At 39.5% G+C, this 18,263-nt stretch overlaps 2 protein-coding genes across 5 annotated transcripts; one reads left to right on the forward strand and one right to left on the reverse strand.

Moving 5' to 3' along the window:
* Positions 1 to 1,199: 1,199 nt before the first annotated feature.
* Positions 1,200 to 7,232, forward strand: LOC122005303 (protein EI24 homolog). Of its 4 annotated transcripts, none has more exons than XM_042560297.1 (11): positions 1,200 to 1,382; positions 1,465 to 1,530; positions 1,908 to 2,058; positions 3,183 to 3,235; positions 3,924 to 4,055; positions 4,162 to 4,225; positions 4,377 to 4,441; positions 4,652 to 4,734; positions 5,315 to 5,391; positions 6,165 to 6,274; positions 6,965 to 7,232. In XM_042560297.1, the coding sequence occupies exons 1-11, from the start codon at positions 1,291 to 1,293 to the stop codon at positions 7,008 to 7,010; spliced, it is 939 nt and encodes a 312-aa protein (XP_042416231.1). In that variant the 5' UTR covers positions 1,200 to 1,290; the 3' UTR covers positions 7,011 to 7,232. The 4 variants fall into 4 exon arrangements, with proteins under 4 accessions (XP_042416231.1, XP_042416232.1, XP_042416230.1 ...); XM_042560296.1 differs by having other exon boundaries at positions 1,203 to 1,382; positions 4,377 to 4,462; XM_042560299.1 differs by having other exon boundaries at positions 1,204 to 1,382; positions 1,985 to 2,058; positions 4,377 to 4,462.
* Positions 7,233 to 12,438: 5,206 nt separating this feature from the next.
* LOC122005304 (ABC transporter G family member 25-like) lies at positions 12,439 to 15,754 on the reverse strand. Its single transcript, XM_042560300.1, has 4 exons — positions 15,582 to 15,754; positions 14,663 to 15,494; positions 13,607 to 13,744; positions 12,439 to 13,524 (listed from the first exon to the last, which is right to left on the reverse strand). The coding sequence occupies exons 1-4, from the start codon at positions 15,675 to 15,677 to the stop codon at positions 12,701 to 12,703; spliced, it is 1,890 nt and encodes a 629-aa protein (XP_042416234.1). The 5' UTR covers positions 15,678 to 15,754; the 3' UTR covers positions 12,439 to 12,700.
* Positions 15,755 to 18,263: the final 2,509 nt, after the last annotated feature.

Raw genomic sequence — 18,263 nt, forward strand, 5'->3', positions numbered from 1 at the left:
ATCGACAATAGCGAAACTCGCTGTCGGAAGAGCGATCACAAGATCAGAAAGCCCTCCGTAATTCCACAAACCAAATCCCACCGCTTTGGATATTCTACTCTCTACGTTTTGCTCACAACACGCACTTGCACGCTTTTGCACATGCCTTGCTTCTCCCTCATGATCCTTGGACGCACCCCCTTTATATAGGGAAATAGACCAGGGGCATAATGGACTTTTCCATTATGAGTAATGGGAACGTGGGTCATGTTCCCACATCCCCACTCTCTCCGTTTCCAACATGATCACCATGGATCAGTCGATTGGTTTTCATGGGCTAAGTGAACAGAAACATTCTATTTATTCCCAATCGACTGTCCAGCCGGTTGGTAACCCTAGAACCACAAATCCTAGAATTTCATTCCGGGTTTGCTGGTTCTCAATCATCAGTCGACTAAGATATATACCAGTTGACTAGTAAATCCTAACTTAGGGTTTTATCCCTAAGTACAATCACTCATGTACTCATTCTCGTCCGCACAACTTTGACTTGTCTTCTAGCCTCCTTCATCAACCTTGCATATCCCTCGGATGTTTTCCCATCCATTACACCTTGCCCTCAAGAGCTTCCTTCGGCCTTGCCCTTATTGTCGGGTTTCTCTTTGCCAGCACAACCTTGACCTTGTCTTTTAATCTCCTCCATTAGCCTTACGTCCTTCGGATGCTTCCCTATCCTTCATGCTTTACCTTTAAAAGTTTCGTTCGGTCTTGTCCTTATCGTCGGGTCTTCCTTTGTCAAGTCACACTTGGACTTACATGACTAAACTTAAAGCTTGGACTTACATCACCAAGACTTCCATACTTGGATTTCACCTCTGCCAATGTCACACTTAAACTTTCCTTTACACCTATCACCTATACACTCAATAACATATATCAAATAGATACAAATCCTAACTTAAATTTTTTATCTAAATATCAAAATTTAAAGATACATTAATTAGTCCAACACTTTTGTCTAGATCTCATACTTTTTTATATAAATTTTAAAAACAAAAACCAAAAAAATTAAATTTAAATTTCTCATTTCTCCATGACGTGTCTTTATTTCAAAAAAAGGAACTAAAAAATCATTTTAATTAAAAAATGAAGGAGCGGCTCCCTGCCGAAAACGGAGGGAGCTCCCTCATACCATTCACGTCACCTCCCAGATGCCCTAATTTAACTTGCCTTCGGCTCGGCGTTCGTTTAATTTATTTATTTTAGTTGTTCGTCTTCTCTTTTCGTTCCTATCTGTTCATTCCTCAATCCATGCCTCTGGCGATGGATGCCGCGGGTTTCCTTTGGCTCGCGGGATTCAAAGAAGCTTGCTCTCTCCGTAGAGTCGCAATCTTCTGTTCTAGGTCCTTCGTCTGTTCCTTCTCAACTATTCTGCTATTTCCAGTAATTGTCCATTCTTAATCTAGATTTGCTGTGTCAATTCAGATCTCGGATATTGTTGATCAGAACTGGCCAGTGCTTCCTCTTGAACGGGTTTATTTTTCTGGGAAGGTATTGGCATCACCCTCACCCTTAGGCTTCGAATTTTTCGCTGAGGTTTTAATTTGGTTCGTTTGTATACTTTTGAATTGGAGAATGGAAATCAGAAGTGCTTTGCTATTGATTATCTCATAGTAAGCTGCCTAGGTTTTATTTTCTTATTAACATGGTAAATTCTGTGGGTTTCTTAAACCTTGTCTGCAAATTCCACCTTATTATATTATCTTATCTCTAAGCTTCTTCTGTGACTTTGAAACTTTGTTTGCCTTATGTACTACAGACTGAGTTTTTTTTATAGGTGTGTGAACTGTGATGGAATCCCTATATAATTCACTCTCTTAAATTTCTAATTTTTGTATCGTGACATACTGTATTTTACATGAGTGCAGTTTATTTATTCTGAAATCCGTGGTCATCCCAACTCTTCTGTGGATACTACCTGATCAGTATGAACAATTTAATGCAGAGCATCTTTATGATCACAAAGCTGTTATGCCATTCTATGCCTTGTTACGCTCCATCCTAATTGAACTTGTCTATGTAAGTCCTGATGTGCTGCCCTTCATAGAATGCATCAACAACTATATTCTTACTTTACTTTTAATATATTGTCGTTTACCATGCTATTTAATTGAGTTAACTATTGATTAATTGATAAGAGCCACATTTTCAATTCAGTTAAATGCCCTTAGTTAGTTTCATTATAAATTTTATTTGAATTCTTACTGCTGAAAGGTCTTAGGATGACTATTTGAAATTTTGATGTTCTACTCAGTACATGAACAGGGTCTACTAGAAATGATCTTTTATAGACACCCAGTTAATATTGTTGGTACTTAAATATTTGATTGGAGAAGTACATAAACCAAAAGTTCAAGTATATGTTTATTGATTTATACTTTAATCCCATGGCCAAGTTAATTAAAGCTTGATGCATGGATGATTTGCAACAGAAGGTAACCCAAATTTCACAAATACACCTATGATGACATATTTATTCATTCTACAACATTCATGATAACGGGTTAAACAAGAACTTGTAATAGAAGAACAAATTGACTGAGGAAATTTACTGCATTTAGCTTGTAGTTTGGGAGCTATGTTTTCACCCCTGAGCTCATATTTTTGTTTGGACCCTGGTAAGGTGCCTACGATGTGTTGATTACTGTTTCAAAGAAATGTTGGAAGTTGGAACTAAGTTTTTTTTCTGGATGATGCAAATTGATTCACATATTGTCGGAGTTTGAGTTTAGTGATTACTTAGTTTGTGCCTACACATATTGACATCAGATATTTACTAATAGTTATATATTAAGGAGGTGATTTATTTTGAATCTGCATAATCTTTAGAATAGATCTGAGCACAAGCTCCCTATTCAAAATAGCAAGGAGAATTTGCGATTTCTTTCATTTCTTGAAAACTATGCATCAAACTTTTATCTGTTATCTGCTTAGTTTGACTGTCCATAGTGCACAACCAGAGTAAACAGTGCCTACAGTGGCTACAAATCCAAGTTAAGATATGAATTTGTAATATGATCAGATCATGAAAGGGAATGGAACCATGATATCTATCCGTTTATCATTGTTTACAAAGCTTTACATATTTTACATATTTTAAGATTGTTATACAGTATCTGATGGAGTCTAATGTTTGTCTCCAGATTTTCTGGTTCTACCCTCTGTACATCTTCAGCTTTGTTCTAAGCACATTATGGTGGGTTGTGATTTTTAGTTTCCATGTAATTTGATAAATTCTTCAATTGCTACTGTTCCATATTGTGACTCCTGTTTGATCCATCATTGTTATGTATTCGGTGGATGTTATTGCTTGGACTGGATTTGCTAGTACATGGCTCACACAACGTATGAAGTTAGAAATTAGACTAATTGTTAATTTATATGTTTGTGGTTAGTTAGCCGACCCCACCTAGTGGGTTAAGGCTTGGTTGTGGTGGTGGTGGTGGTTAGTTGTCTTCAACCTGGAGGCATAAGAAGAAACAGAGAAACCACACAGTAGATCTAATCAAGGACAATTCTTTCTTAAGAATATCATCAATTTAATTCAGGCTTCATTGTAGTTGTTACTACACTTTTCCATTTTGTTGATCTTTTCTTAAATATGCTTTTGAATAAGAATTTTCAGGTATGGTTAGGATAACAATCCAATGAATGCCATGCAGTAACAACTAGCAACTTGATTGTCAAACTTTTATGTTAGCAATTCTCTTTTTTCTCTATCAAAAAAATATATCAAATTATAGCATCATTTTGGCAGTAGATTGTATACAACTGGACTTCTTATTTCATTATATATATATATATAATCTGATTTACCATTGTTACTATTTTGTTTAATTTCTACTTTGTCCTAAAGTTAGGCTTCTTTACTGATTCTAAACCAGGTACAATGATATTGCCAAGCATGCTTTTGAAGTGCTGAAAAGTAAAGAATCAACAACACAAGCATATGGAAAAAATGAACTAACAGAATCCCAGAGCATTAGTACTACAGAGATACCAGGGGGGTTTGAAGGGTATATCCAAGTCTCTTAAGAACATGCAATTATATTGAATAAAATTGTTTGGCTGGGGTAAACTTTTTTTTTTTTTTTGTTTTTGATGCCCAAATCTTTTCAACAGTGTGTGTCTTGGAATTGGCGAGCAGATTTATTCCATCCTTTTGTTGACCCTCTTTTTCATAGAGGTAAAGTGGGGTGCTTTTTTCTGGTGTATTTGTGATTCAATCATGCCTACTGCATTTATTCGTAATTGCTTTATCTTTCCTTGACAATATTGTTTTTTTTTCTGTTATTGTTTTTGTGATACATTAATATTTAATTAACTGTGCATTGCAGGTTTTTGCAACAGGTTTCATTCCTTATTTTGGCAAGGCAATAAATTTTCTGCTTCTTTCCTGGATGTATGCTTACTACTGTTTTGAGTATGTGTCAATGAAATAAGATGTTTTTGGCTAGGAAAATTCTTATAATTATCCATCTGATTCATTAATTTTATCTCAACTAATCGAGTTTGATTTGCCTTCTCCACTGAGAAAGTCTTCTCATAAGTTTAGCCTAAGAATTAGGTATTTAGAGAATGGTGACTTATATTCTGTTCTATTTTATGCAAGGTACAAGTGGAACTATTCTAATGTAGCCTTGAATAGAAGACTCGATTTTTTTGAGTCCAACTGGCCATTTTTTGCAGGATTTGGTGAGTGCCTTTTCTCTTAGCCAACCTCTGTAATTTTTGAACTATGTCTAATAATGGCTCTTCATTATCTATATTTTTCATAAAACTAACTTGGTGGTAATAATGCACCATTTCTTTCTTATTTTTCTCCACACATTTACTCCTTAGTTTTGGACTAAATACGAGGAAATATTCTAAATATGATCCAGAAGGTCATCAAAATTTCACCAGCACTTCGTTTTCTTCATAAATAATACTCAAAAGTCATAGCTGCTGACACACAATGTAGGAACTACTAGAGTTCACAATTCATGTCCTTAAGATGGTTCATGTGTGTTTTTGCTATTATTGGTACTTGGTAGTATTAATAGCACTTTTACCTTATTTCCCACAAGGTTGAACGAAAACAGTGCTGCAAACTTGTTGCCCTTGGCCTCTAACTTATTGTCTTTTCATGGCATGCATCTCAACTTCTCTCAAGGCTCAACAATAACTAAGGGATAAATTAACTTTTTTTCATGACCTCTACCTTTCTCTCAAAGAAGCTGCTTATGATGAGCTGTTTCAATTATTAACATTGCTAATATCATAACTGTTCCAGGTAGCCCATGCGTTATTCCAATTTTCTTCTTTTCTCCCCTTGTCAGCTATGGGGTGATGGCTATTCTCTATCCGCTGGTATGCTCCTAATTTTTTTTTTTTGTGGATTTTGAAAACCACCTCATTAAAGCTACTTAATTCTTTGTATGTCAATGTTCAACATTTATTCTCTAACAACCTATAGGTCAATAAAATCTAATCTCCTGTTGCATTATCATGACAAATAATCATAATTTAGAACTTTTCTGGTAGACCTGATTCAGACTGAAAGTTTTCCAAAGTATTCACCTTTTATGAATTACCACTTTTTCATTATTCAGTCTTTGATTGGTAGAGAAGCCTCCAACAAAGATTTGAGATCTTCGATTTTGCATGATCATTGTCTTGTATAGTCGAACCTTTTTGTGGAGTCAGGTCTAATTTTAATAGCCCAATTATCATGGTACTTTTCACTATAAAGAGTTACAGACACCCATGAACTTGACGCCATTTTAATTTTGTTCCTGTATATTGATATTCTTGCATGTTGTACAGCTTCTAGCTTTATATTTTTGTTGACTTTCATTTAATTTTCCTTTTATTTGATTAAAATGTTCTTTCTAAAGATTTTTTTCTGAACTAGCAAAAAATAGTTTTTCTTTACCCATTTACAACTATAATGCCATCATGTTTGGATATTTGATTGTGTGGGTAGTTTTGGGGAAGATTAATTTACCTTTCCCTAAGTTGAGCCAATCAGTTGATTTTTATTAATCATATCAATATAGTGATACGACGAAATGCCAATTTCTGCATCTTGTGTTTATATTTCTGTTTATTTCTAGAGGTTTTTTAAGCAAGTTGCTCTTCAGTTTGTTTTGACAGCAGCAGGCACCCAATCAGAGCAAGTTATTAGTTCAATAAGATCATTTAAAGGAGGGCCAAAAAAGCTTCCGATATTCTATGCTGCAAATAAGATAGCGTAAGCTACCAATATATTTGGACCATTTATTACTTTATCTATCCACAACAAATTAAATTCCCACGATGGCATCTATCCTTCACTTTTTCTTATTTTATAATTTTGAATTCCTTTACCTTTATTCATTGAATTATGACTAAATGATTTTTTGTTCCAAACTGGAGAATAGTCGTTGATCTATATAGAGTTAGTAGCATTTATCAAGAGGCTACATATTTGCAAGTTAGAACTATTATGAAATTCACTTATCAACAGGGAAATTATTTGCAAATATACTTAATTTTAAGTTTTATTGTGTAGATTTTATCTCGGATACGAAAAGCATAGTCGAGGTACCATTGTAAACTTTTAAGATCCATCAAAACTTCACCTGCTTTTTGTCCGTTGTCAGAATCACACTATCTTTGTAGTCGAGGCATTAAAAAGACATTGTATTTCATTTACACGGCAACTCATAAAACTTAATTGTCCTTGTATTTTTTTTTTTTATTTATGGGATTAGTGGATTATTTAGCGGGTACACATGAAAACTAGACACGTATAATTGGGAATACTTGATCCTCTAAATTAGCTCTTTCAGAAGATCCAACGCTAGCTTGTGAATATTGAGAAATTTTATTGGATAGTAGGCATTTTGTCTTTTATGCTATTAGATGTTCTCACAATAAATTTCTGCCTTGTGTTGAACAGGATGTCAATTCTGCAATTACTACCAGAGCCAAGCAAGACGAGTTGACCGGTTAATGAAGGGATAAGACGCATCGTGAATTCTCATGTCTAAACTAACCAAATAAAACAGTGCTAAAGTGGCACATTGTGTAGTATTCGATCAACACTACTAACGTAGTGGGTCTAACTTCTATTGAATATGTAAATATATGCTGTGTATAAATCGTATTACTTAGCTCTCTCCTCACGAATGTGAGAAAAGAAGAAATTACTCCTTTTACCAACTTCATTTTGTTCCCCTCCGTTTCTTTCGTTTGATAAACCAACACATTATAATCATCATCAATCCTTCCTCGTGTGTTTTTTTATCATAAAAAGAAAACAACTCAGAGAAAAAAAAATCAAAGTGGACTCCAGATTTACAGTTTAAATGTTTAATGCTCCCATCCGAATCCTGATAAAGAGGACGAGGCGGGCAGTTTGACATCGTCGTCGACCGCATAAACATCTGAAACCAGTCGCAGTTGGTCCTCCAAGTATCGGGGCAGCAGTCGTCCTTCCTTCTCCGGCTCCGGCACCGGAACGCCACCTTCCTTGAATCCAGGCGTTTTCCGCCGCCCCCCGCGTCGCCCGCCCCGGAGGCAGAGGCCAGCGATGCAGAGAAAGGGGACGGAGAAACAAGCGAGGGGGACGAGCACCGGCGAGCAGCAGACCAGTGCCAGTATCAGGCACGCTCGTCTCGGCCGTCCTCCACCGCCGCTTCCTACGGTCGGGGGCCCCGACAACGGCCACCGTCGACCCATGTTCGCCTCCCTGTCGAATCACGACAAGTGCCGAAAAGTGCACGTCTCCTCTCATTTATACTTAATTTCTTCGCCATATCACTTCGTAATCCAATTAACGCGTCGAAGAAGTAAACAATTGCACGATAGCTATCCAACAACCGTCTCGTTTAATTCGTTGTCAAATTAAACGGCAAAAAGGCTCTTTAAATTAAACCTTGCTTTGCTTCCACGTGTATTCAAAACTAATGGACGGTGGTCAATTATTTTGTTCCTTGTGTTGGTAGTTTATTTTTTATTTTTTGCGACAATTATTATTAGTAAAGTAAGAGTGACAACAACACATTGCATTCTTTTTTAACACAATTCAAATTTCTCCTCATGATGATCAAAACTCAAACTTTCTTATTAAATCTCTCATGCGACGAATTACATTCATCCTTCTGTAACTTCAACGAACTGCCGTGGAGTTTGCATTAAACAATACAGACTCTTTTTCAACGTTAGGGCCTAATCAATTCAACCTACCTATACTTTAATTTAAAGAAACATTGTTCTTTAGTGTTAATATCATATTATTTTCCTTTCACATCAAATCTTTCTAGATGAATCATGCATATAGATATCCTCTCCTATCGATAGCCCCTTAAAATACGCTAAACTCACATGCACTTATTCAAAATAAAATCTTGATTAAACAATAATTAAATGTTATAAAGGAAAAAATATATATCTTAGAATCATTAGGATTCAAAATGTATTCTTCCTACGAAGCACATCTCTTGTTTTTAGATTTGCATTGCCTTCCATGAGTTTTAATGTCACTTTATCTGTGTTAAGATAATAAGTGAATTAATTATCTTGAATGAGTTATGTTTTAATCCATATGGTTTCGATCAGATCGATAGTGTGGATGGTCAAAGTCATTAATCAACGAACGGGTTAACGTGCCCTCTCTCTAGAGATCATCAGTTAAAACGATGAGAGGACCTGAAAAGCACTTCAATATAGAGTTAGAATGGGGCCGGAGAGAATCTCGACAGATGACTCTGATACTTTAGTTAGAGTTTACATGAAATATAAAATTAGAAAAAGAAAAAGAAGCAAGAGAGATCTTGATGGAGTCAAAGAGAGAGTCCTCTTGCACTTCTCTTCTCTAGGATTTATATAACTACCAGAAAAGTATTTCTATGTTAGACAATGCATTTTCCTTTTTAATCCTCATATGAACCAATGAAAAGATCAAATCTGGCAGTTGTTAGTTATCTTTCCATTCACCAAGCGACACTTATTTAAAGGAGGGCATCCAGGAGATCAGATCTGACAACCACATAATCATTTTTTCATTTGTTCGATGTCATGTGTTCTAGAATATTCACAGACATTATCCACATCTCCAAGGAAACATAGCCTCATCAAAAAGGTGGTTATGCTGCCTCCTTATCCACACGCCCCTCATGTGTTTTCAACGGACCAAAATAGGGTGTGAGTCTAATTCAAGGATAAGAAAATGAGGTGCCTTAAGGATAGAAGAAGTTGAGGTCGAACCGGGGAGGATGTTGAGATCTAAGGTCAAGACCGGGACGATGTCGGTAACTGAGGCCAAGCCAGAGCCGATGTCGGCGACTGAGACTAAGACATGAAGGATGTCGGGATCTGAAACTAAGACAAGGAGGATGTCATCGATTGAGACCGAGATCGAGACAAAGTTGGCGACTGAGCCCTAACCAGGGGCGATGTTGGGATCTGAGGCTGAGATAGGGAGGATGTCACTAAGACCGAGATCGAGACAACGATGACTAAGACTGAGGCATGGAGGATATTGGGATCTAGGGTTGAGATATGGACGATGTCAACGACTAAGGTTAAGACTAAGGCATGGATGAAGTTGGCGATTGGGACTGAGTTTAGGATGATGTCGGCTGTTGGGACTAAGTTTAGGATGATGTTGCAAGGCTAGGACTGAGTTCAGGATAATGTTGGTGGCTGAAGCCGAGGCATAATAACTGATTTGTCCTTGGTCAAATTTGAATCTTTAGGATGAGTGTATTAAGCAGGTTTAATTAAATTTGAGTCCTTTCTAGATGGAGTTTTGTTGGGTTACTTCGGAGCTAGAGGGGGGGGAGGGGGGGAGGTGAATAGCTCGCTCGCTTCGATGATAATGATTTGCAGCAGAATACTTAACAAGTTTCTCCAATGCTAACAAAATTGATTTACTTGGTATCCACCTTAAACGAAGTGACTAATCCAAGGATTTGACCCTCTCTCACATATCCACTATGAAAACACTCCTTCTCGGAGACACTTCGGATGTGGAAAAACCTCGTACAAACTCACGATACAACAAGAATACAAGAGAAGCTAGTACAATAGAAATCTTGCAAGATTTACACAAATGAAACCTTAGCTAGCTTCTTCTTCTTCTTGTTTGGGAACACATCTTATCCTTGGAAATGCAGCAACACTTGTCTCCGAGAAGTTCAAGAACTAGCGGTGATGAACTGTGAGCTCGGTGAAGAGAGTGGGAGAGGAGAAGTGTCTGCAATGGTTAAAACGGTTAGTTTTTTAAGCTTAATTAGTTATCCTAATTGATTAGGAAACTTCCTGTTTCCCACATAATGCTTCTTAAGCGATTCCCCTAATCACTTAAGATGTGTCTAATCGATTAGCTTATTGATTATGCATCTCTTTGTGTACTCGTGAAAACTGGCTTAATCGATTACCGTAATCGATTAAGCATGTCGTAATCGATTACCTTAATCAATTACCGTAATGAGCTTAAGTGATTAGGATAATCTCTTAAGCTATAGTAATCAATTAGCCTAATCAATTACCAAACCCTAACTTCCAAACCTAAATCTATGATTCCTTTCCCAACATCCGGTCAACCGTAACCTATTGGGACTCCTTCTTACCTAGCATCCAATCAACCTTGACCTGTTGGGACTTCTTTACCAAGTGTCTGGTCAATCCTTTGACCCACTTGGACTTTTCTCCTTGTACCAAGTGTTTGGTCAATACTTTGACCCAATTGGACTTTTCTCCTCGTGTTAAGTATTCGGTCAGTCTTAACCCACTTGGACTTCCAATCACCATGTGTCCAGTCAACCTTTGACCCATCTAGATTTTCAACTGTCTGACTTCACTCATCATGACTTCTTTATTGCCTAGCTTCACTCTGTAGAGCTTTTCAACTGGCTTCACTCATTAGGATTTCCATCTGTCTATCTCACTCACTAGGGTTTTTCACATGACTTCACCCACCAAGACTTTTATTCGTCTAGCTTCATTCACTAGAACTTTTCACATGACTTCACTTACTAGGATTTTTCAATTGTCTGGCTTCACTCACTAGAACTTTTCATCATCTAACTTCATTCACTAGGATTTTCCCCTAGCTTCACTTACCAGAAATTTCTAGTCAAGTATTCGATCAACCTTAAACTACTCGACTCTTCGTCTTCTGCCGACTATCATGTTGGTTTTGTACTTGTCTAACATCCAGTTAGGACTTTCTCAATCAAGTATCCGGTCATTCTTGACCTACTTAACTCTTCTTCATATCAAATTGGTCAAATCTTGACTAAAAATGAATTACACCAACAATCTTCCCAAATGGACAATTGCACTTACAATCTCCATATATTGTTAAGCATCAAAACTCAAATATCAAGATTCAAGCTTGAGCCAATTCAAGCTTAATCAAACTGGTCAACATTGACCTAAGAAAATTGCCCCGTTAGGTTGGCCCGTCCCGCCAAATCATTTAATCGGATTGAGTTAAAATTTTATCAATCTATTTAAACATAGGTCTAAGTGGACTGACTCGTTTAAGTTAACGCCCGACATGGGTCGACCCATGACAAGCTTGGGTTGGGCCCCGGGTGAGAAGAAAAAAATTCTCAAAAACTTTTTTTTAACTAAATAAAGAAGTAAGAACAATAGATTTAGATTTAAATGTGCTCTTTAGTACAATTGAATTTTTAAAAAAATAAATATGAGTTCTATTCTGGAAAAAAAAAAATAGTAAATCATAACCAAATAAGTACTTAAAATTATCAGTACTCCTTCCCCATTTTCTTTGTATACAGGAATTTCCAAATACAATAAGCACACAAAAATATGCTTCACTACCGTTCCACGAAAGCCATAAACCTTAATTAAATCCGTCTAATTCATGGCCTAAATTTATTTTGTTTCCTTTTTTCTATATATTCTTTTATGTTTTTGGTGAACTCGTGGATTTACATCATCATAGATAGATTGAGTTAGAGATTTCTGGATCAGCTAAGACGATGGATTGCCCCATCCCATTCTATGGTTGGTTCGTCGTACTATGAATTGATTCGTTTAGCAGCTTAACTTTGACTATGACTATAGTACCATTTGTGATCACATAGGACACGTGGAAGTCGTGGGATTCCGTCCCGTCACATATTATGTAAAAATAGACCGCCAGTCATTTTCTTGAGGTCACTCTTTCCATTAAATGACCCGGGAATAAATGAAGTGCACGCGAATAAAGGAGAACAAACCATCGACGCAATGTGCCCATCATCGTTCAGCCGTAAGAAAGGCATTCAAATCAATAATAATTGTGTGCTGATGTAAAAGGATCCTTTGCAACCTTAATTTTGTTTTTTCCTCCATGTTTAGGCAATGATAGTTGGAGAATCTTGTCACGGAAAGATTAAATATCAAATATCAAATATCAAACAGAAGTAGAAGGATATCCTCCTTTAACATGTTCAGTTGAACAAATACTGCTCTGTTTCACCAAATCCTGTGTGAGCTGAAGGAGAGCAGACACTTGTGCTTCCTCGCATATGCTAATTGTTAGGCGTTGAACAGGAGTAAATATACAATTGCTCCTCGCATTTAGTTAAACCTTTTTGTGACCTCTCGAATTTTTATTGAAGTAGAAGAAGATTAACGGCATGCAGCAGTCAGAATCCCTCCCTGCTCTGTTCCTCCATCAGGCCTTGATGCGCCTGAGAGCTAGGTAGGCCAAGACTCTGTACCCTACGAGCATGACGGCCAGTGCGACAATGCACTTGGAGGAATCGATTCGCGTTCCGTAGTGCGTCGACGATCCGAGGAAGGAGTCCAATTCGTGGCCTCTGTACTGGATATTGATGAGCAGCTTGTAGCCGTAGAAGGTGAAGGAGACGTACTTGACCCACGCCAAGAAATTGGGGATGTGCTGCACGTAGAACCCACCGGTGAGCAGGAACGCCAGCATCGTCACCGTCGATATCGTCGACGCCTGCTTCGCGTCCATGATCGCCGCCCCCAGCGCCAGCCCCAGGCCTTGCGCCACCAGCACGTAGCCGAGGATGACGGCGAGAGTGAGCAGGAACGCCGCCGGTTCCGTCCGTAGCCCCGCCATCCAATAGAGTACCAGGGTGAAGACGGTGGGAAGGATGAGCTCCATCGGGAGGTCGCCGGCGGTGCGCGCCATGAAGTAGGAGGAGAGGCTGTACATGCCGGAGGCGCGCTCCTTGAGGAAGATGGCGCGCTCCTGCGGGAATGTGAAGACGGAGTTGAAGGAGGGGAAGACGCCCCAGAAGATGGCGATGAAGAAGAGGAGGCCGAGCCGGTCCTGGACGTCGCTGAGGCTCGAGTGCCACCACATCGAGCCCGAGAGCACCGCGGCCGCCATCACTTGCACCACCCGGAGGGTGTTGAACGACTCGTGGCGCCTCTCCTTGAGGCTCCGGCGGAGGAGGATGCTGAACTGGCTAAACCAGCTGATCCTGCTCTTGTCTTTCTTCTCCTTCTCAGCGAACAATTCTCGCCCTGTTACACGATTCACTAGATACGCTCAGCAATCTAATTTTCTTTTCCAATTCGCACGAAACGATCGAGCAGAGACGCTTACCGCTCTGGTTTGCATCCGCAGCTGCGCCAGTCAACCGGGCTTTGACTTTAGGCGCCAACACTTGGTTGTAAGATGAGATTAGAGATTGCCTGACCGTTGACTTCTCTGCATCCACTTGATACTCTGTTTGACTGATGCCTGCAAGCACGAGTCAGGTTAATTAGATTCTGACACGGATGCTAATCCTGGAATTGCGCAAGCACGATACATTTTTTAATATAAAAATAAAATGTAAAATATGAGATGGATTTTATTTCAAATCCATCTTCCAAGTCAAACTTAGGGACCCAAACTAAGTCAAATCTAGCTAAAGCGAAGCCAAAAAGCGAGAAAAGCAACACCCAACTTCTATGCTTTTCCCTGTTCACCAGACACCTGTAGTATTTAGTGAGGCTGCCATTATTCTGCCGCTCCTTGTCCGTTGAGTGGGAATGAACAAAAGACGTCCAACCAAAACCAACGCGCAAAAAGTTTCCGGATAAGCAAACGCATTACCCTCTCTTATTGCTTTTTTTTGAGGCAGTACAACAGAGAGAAGCTGAAGAGGGATCCCAAACAGAACTAGTGCTGTGTGTTCTTGTTTATTGCTCCTCAAAGTGATACTGAGGGGAGTGGTAGCACAGAACCATTGCTTTTATGCTTCCTCACTTTATGAAGGACACCTTTGGTCGTAAACAATCTGAGCACAGCATCTGCCTGTCTATTTTTTCAAGAAATGCAGCAGGATCGACCTCTCTGCATCAGCCTTTGGCATTTATTTCAGCATGCAGTATTTCAGCATGAAATAAGGACAATATCTTTCAGAATAGGATAGAAGAAGAACGAACGGCCGATGGCTGTGAATCCAATAATACATCTCTCTTTTTCTTTCAGCACAATCGTATTGCGGCTGTCTCCACTGACGCTAGTTAGTCTCCACTTTCCTCTGTTACTACGAAATCAAACACTTTCTCCGATTCTAATTTTCGATCGGTAAATTCTTAGGTAATTATGACATGTTAAAAAAGAATTATTGCAGTAATAGGGAGGGTTGAAGAAATGGAGATGTGTACTAACCGTTGGCTAAGTCGAGCATGAAGTCGGCGGGGTTAACGTGGAACTTTGGAGGAAAGCCGACGGTGGCGAAGTAGTCCATGGCGTCTTTGGCCTTGCCGGAGTACAAACAATTGCCCTCCGAGAGGAGAAGCACCGAGTCGAACATCTGGTAGACGCGGCTGGCCGGCTGGTGAATCGACGTTATCACCGTCCTTCCTTTCCTGGCCAGGCCGCCGAGGGTGGCCACCAGCTTGCTTGCCGCCGTGGAGTCCAGCCCCGAGGTGGGCTCGTCGAGGACCAGAAGGCTCGGGTTCACCAGCATCTCGTGGCCGATGCTGACCCGCTTCCTCTCCCCGCCGGAGATGCCGCGCACGAAGGGCCCGCCGACGGCCGTGTCCGCGCACTTGCTCAGCCCCAGCTCCGCCATCACCGCCTCCACCGCCGACGCCTTCTCCGCCTTCGACAGCGTCCGCGGCAGGCGGAGAAAAGCGCAGAACAGCAGCGTCTCCCGCACCGTCAAATGCGGGTACAGCACGTCGTCCTGCGTCACGAAGCCGGTCAGTCGCAGGGCCGGCCGCGCGAGCCGGCGGCCGTTGGCGAGCACCGCGCCCGAGTGCTTCCCCTGCATCCGGCCGGCGAGGATGCTCAAAAGAGTAGACTTTCCGCTCCCGGAAGGGCCCAGGACAGCGAGCAACTCGCCGGGAGGCACCATGCCGCTTATCCCGTTAAGAATAATCCTCTCATCGGAGGCAGATCCGTCTCCGCCGCCGCCGGCGGTCAACATGCGCTTGAATCCTCCGCCGCCGGTGGCCGCCGAAGGATCGAGCTTCACGCGGTACGATACGTCAATAAACTACACACGAACACGTACGAAAACCAATTAGCAAGATTAATCAGCTAACGACCAACGAAAGTGTAGAAATCGAGCTCGCAGCGGTACTTGTAGAGTGAGAGGGAAGCAAGAGCCGGAGAGAACGGAGTCCATTCTCGGACCGACGACGACTCCATTCCGTTCATGCTCTCGATCAGAAGGCATTTGTTCGCAGATCAGAATTAAGCGACAGCGAACAGAGCAGCGGCAGTGCTACAACGGAAGGAGAGTCGACCGGGGGCCGAACGGGGCGGACTTTAAATAGGAAATGCAGGTGGAAGCCACGTCAGAGGTGGAGGGGCGGCCACATTCGAGCTGCTACGTGGAAGGCCCTCAGTTCTTCAGGACGGACACCTGCCCCACTCCACAAAAGAAAAGGAAGGGAAAAAAAAAATATATAAATATATATGAAAAACACATGAAAATTAATGTCTTCAGGAGCCTCTCCTTTCCCAAATCATCATGCATCTGACTATCTGTAAACAAGAGCTGCTTTAATGTCGCAGAGAGTAGAAAAAGAGTGTAAACTCCGAGGGGGAGGGCTGGAATCACGTAGGCCATTGAAGGTGTGCTGTGCCAGAACGTCTTCAGTGGCATCAATGCGTGACTTACTGCTAGGGCACTCCTACGTAGGGGAATATCCACAAGCGATCTGTAGATCGATCGTATTCTTTTGGCTGAAGTCCTGTTTGAGAAATAAGAGAACAGTGAATGTTTACAGCATCCGATCTGTGCGTGAAAGGATGAGGCACCTGATTCCATCGAGGAAGAGGACAAAACAGTTTAATTTGTTCTTCATAAATTAATCTGCATATTTAATTTCTGATGGTCAAGTCAAACAAACGTGAGTGTCTGTGCAAATTCATTTGTCGCCTGGGCAATCAATTGTTGTTTGTTAATTATCCACGGAATTTAAATTACCCACAGGAAAACTTGGGGCTTATTTTGTGGTTTGGCTTAAATTCATGCATTTATAGTGGTCAATAAATTTGAGTAACAACTAATTAATTAATTAATTAATTATCAGTTTATAGAAAATTAAGATTTGAATACAAGCATCAATTAAGGAAAAATAAAACGTGGAAGACCAAACTCTCGTTCAGTGGAAAATAAAGCTGGCACTTTAAAAAAAAAAAAAAGAAGAAAGAAAAAGAAAGAAAGAAATAAAGTCACTTTCTGTAGTTTCGTCTTTCTACTTGAGTGTTCTTCTTCGATTTTGTCACTGGATTTCACAATATAGATATCAACTGAATAATTAATTAATTAAATTAGTTCGATCATTCTAGTCTCACTTGCTTTGCTTCTTCCCTTCGTGTATAGCATTGAGATCTCATATAAACTTCGAACCATTAGAGATGACCTAATTCAGTATTTGTTTAATGGCTTTACAAGTGTCTCTTGGTGGTTATCGACAGGCATTCGCATCACTAAAGCACAATCTCACTGTCCCTTGGATCTCCTACAACACTGAGATTTGCATTCATGTACCTTTGACGAAATGTAAGATGGAAATTGAGGCAGCTCGAGAAATGCATGCATGGGTATTATTTCGCCTTCTTTTTCTTTAGGGAAAGTTGGATGCGTGCATGATTATTAAGTGAAAGTCTCAGCCGGCCAAGATTCTTTCATGATCTTTCTTGGGATTTAAAGATGCAAGAAATTGGAGACAGTTTTGTAGCTTTCATTTTCACTCGGATATCGCATTGCCTTTGAATGCTTAAAATTCACGTGTGATCGAGCTGTTGTATGACTATTTATTGTTAAGCAAGGAAGAAAGATAAGCTCATGGCAAAGACCTTTTAATAGATTTAAAATTTAAAAGTGATCTTATTTTGAATGTTTATAAGGAGTCAAAAGATATGCTAATAAATCATGTGTATCCGTTAGTATTGTCTCAAACAAAAAATGACTTATCTCCTCTTGTAATTTGTCTAAAAGAGTAAATCAACATCATGGAAGGGGTGACACGACGACAATTATTAATTAGTGAAGACTAACCTTAAAAGGTGCATTGACTACTATTAGTAGTGATCCACCGACTCACCATCTAATTAATTAACTAGTGAAAACATGCATGAACATCTTAAATAAATTAAAAAAAAAGTTTGGTGTTCTACTTAAAAATCAACATTTTGAATCTTAGTAAAACAGTAAATTTCAGCTAAATTCTTTTTAATAATGTGCTATATATATAAGATGTGAGATTCTTCTCTATGTCATATTGCCGACACTCTAGGAACGACGACACGCTAGGTTAGGCTCCTACAATAGGCCGGTTTACTTGCCGCATCATCATCGATCACTAACCTTAGGAAACATAATTAATTATTATATGTAGATAAAGAAAAAAGAAAAATAGTATTTTAAAAACATAAATATATACTTATAGTCTAATATTCAATGTTTAGCAATTAAGCTATATGTAAGAATAAAGCTTAAATACTATGACATGCATCAAAATCAAATCAATTTGAATCATTGATGGAACAATATGGTCCAATTCAGCCGAACAACTACGACTTTAATTGTCCTCTCAAAAGCATGTTTGATGGATATTATATATATATATAAATTAATGTATCTTAGCTTGATTATTGCAACTATAAGCGTTATTTGGCGACACCTTGACAAGATTAATGATGCCCTAGCTAGTTAGCAACGGAAGCACATTTCATATTCTTCACGCATACCAGATCATTGACAACTGACTAATTAATATCTATATGTACTTAGCTTGAAGAAGGGAAGATA

Source organism: Zingiber officinale, chromosome 7B (genome assembly GCF_018446385.1).
Source record: "Zingiber officinale cultivar Zhangliang chromosome 7B, Zo_v1.1, whole genome shotgun sequence".
NCBI lineage: Eukaryota > Viridiplantae > Streptophyta > Magnoliopsida > Zingiberales > Zingiberaceae > Zingiber > Zingiber officinale.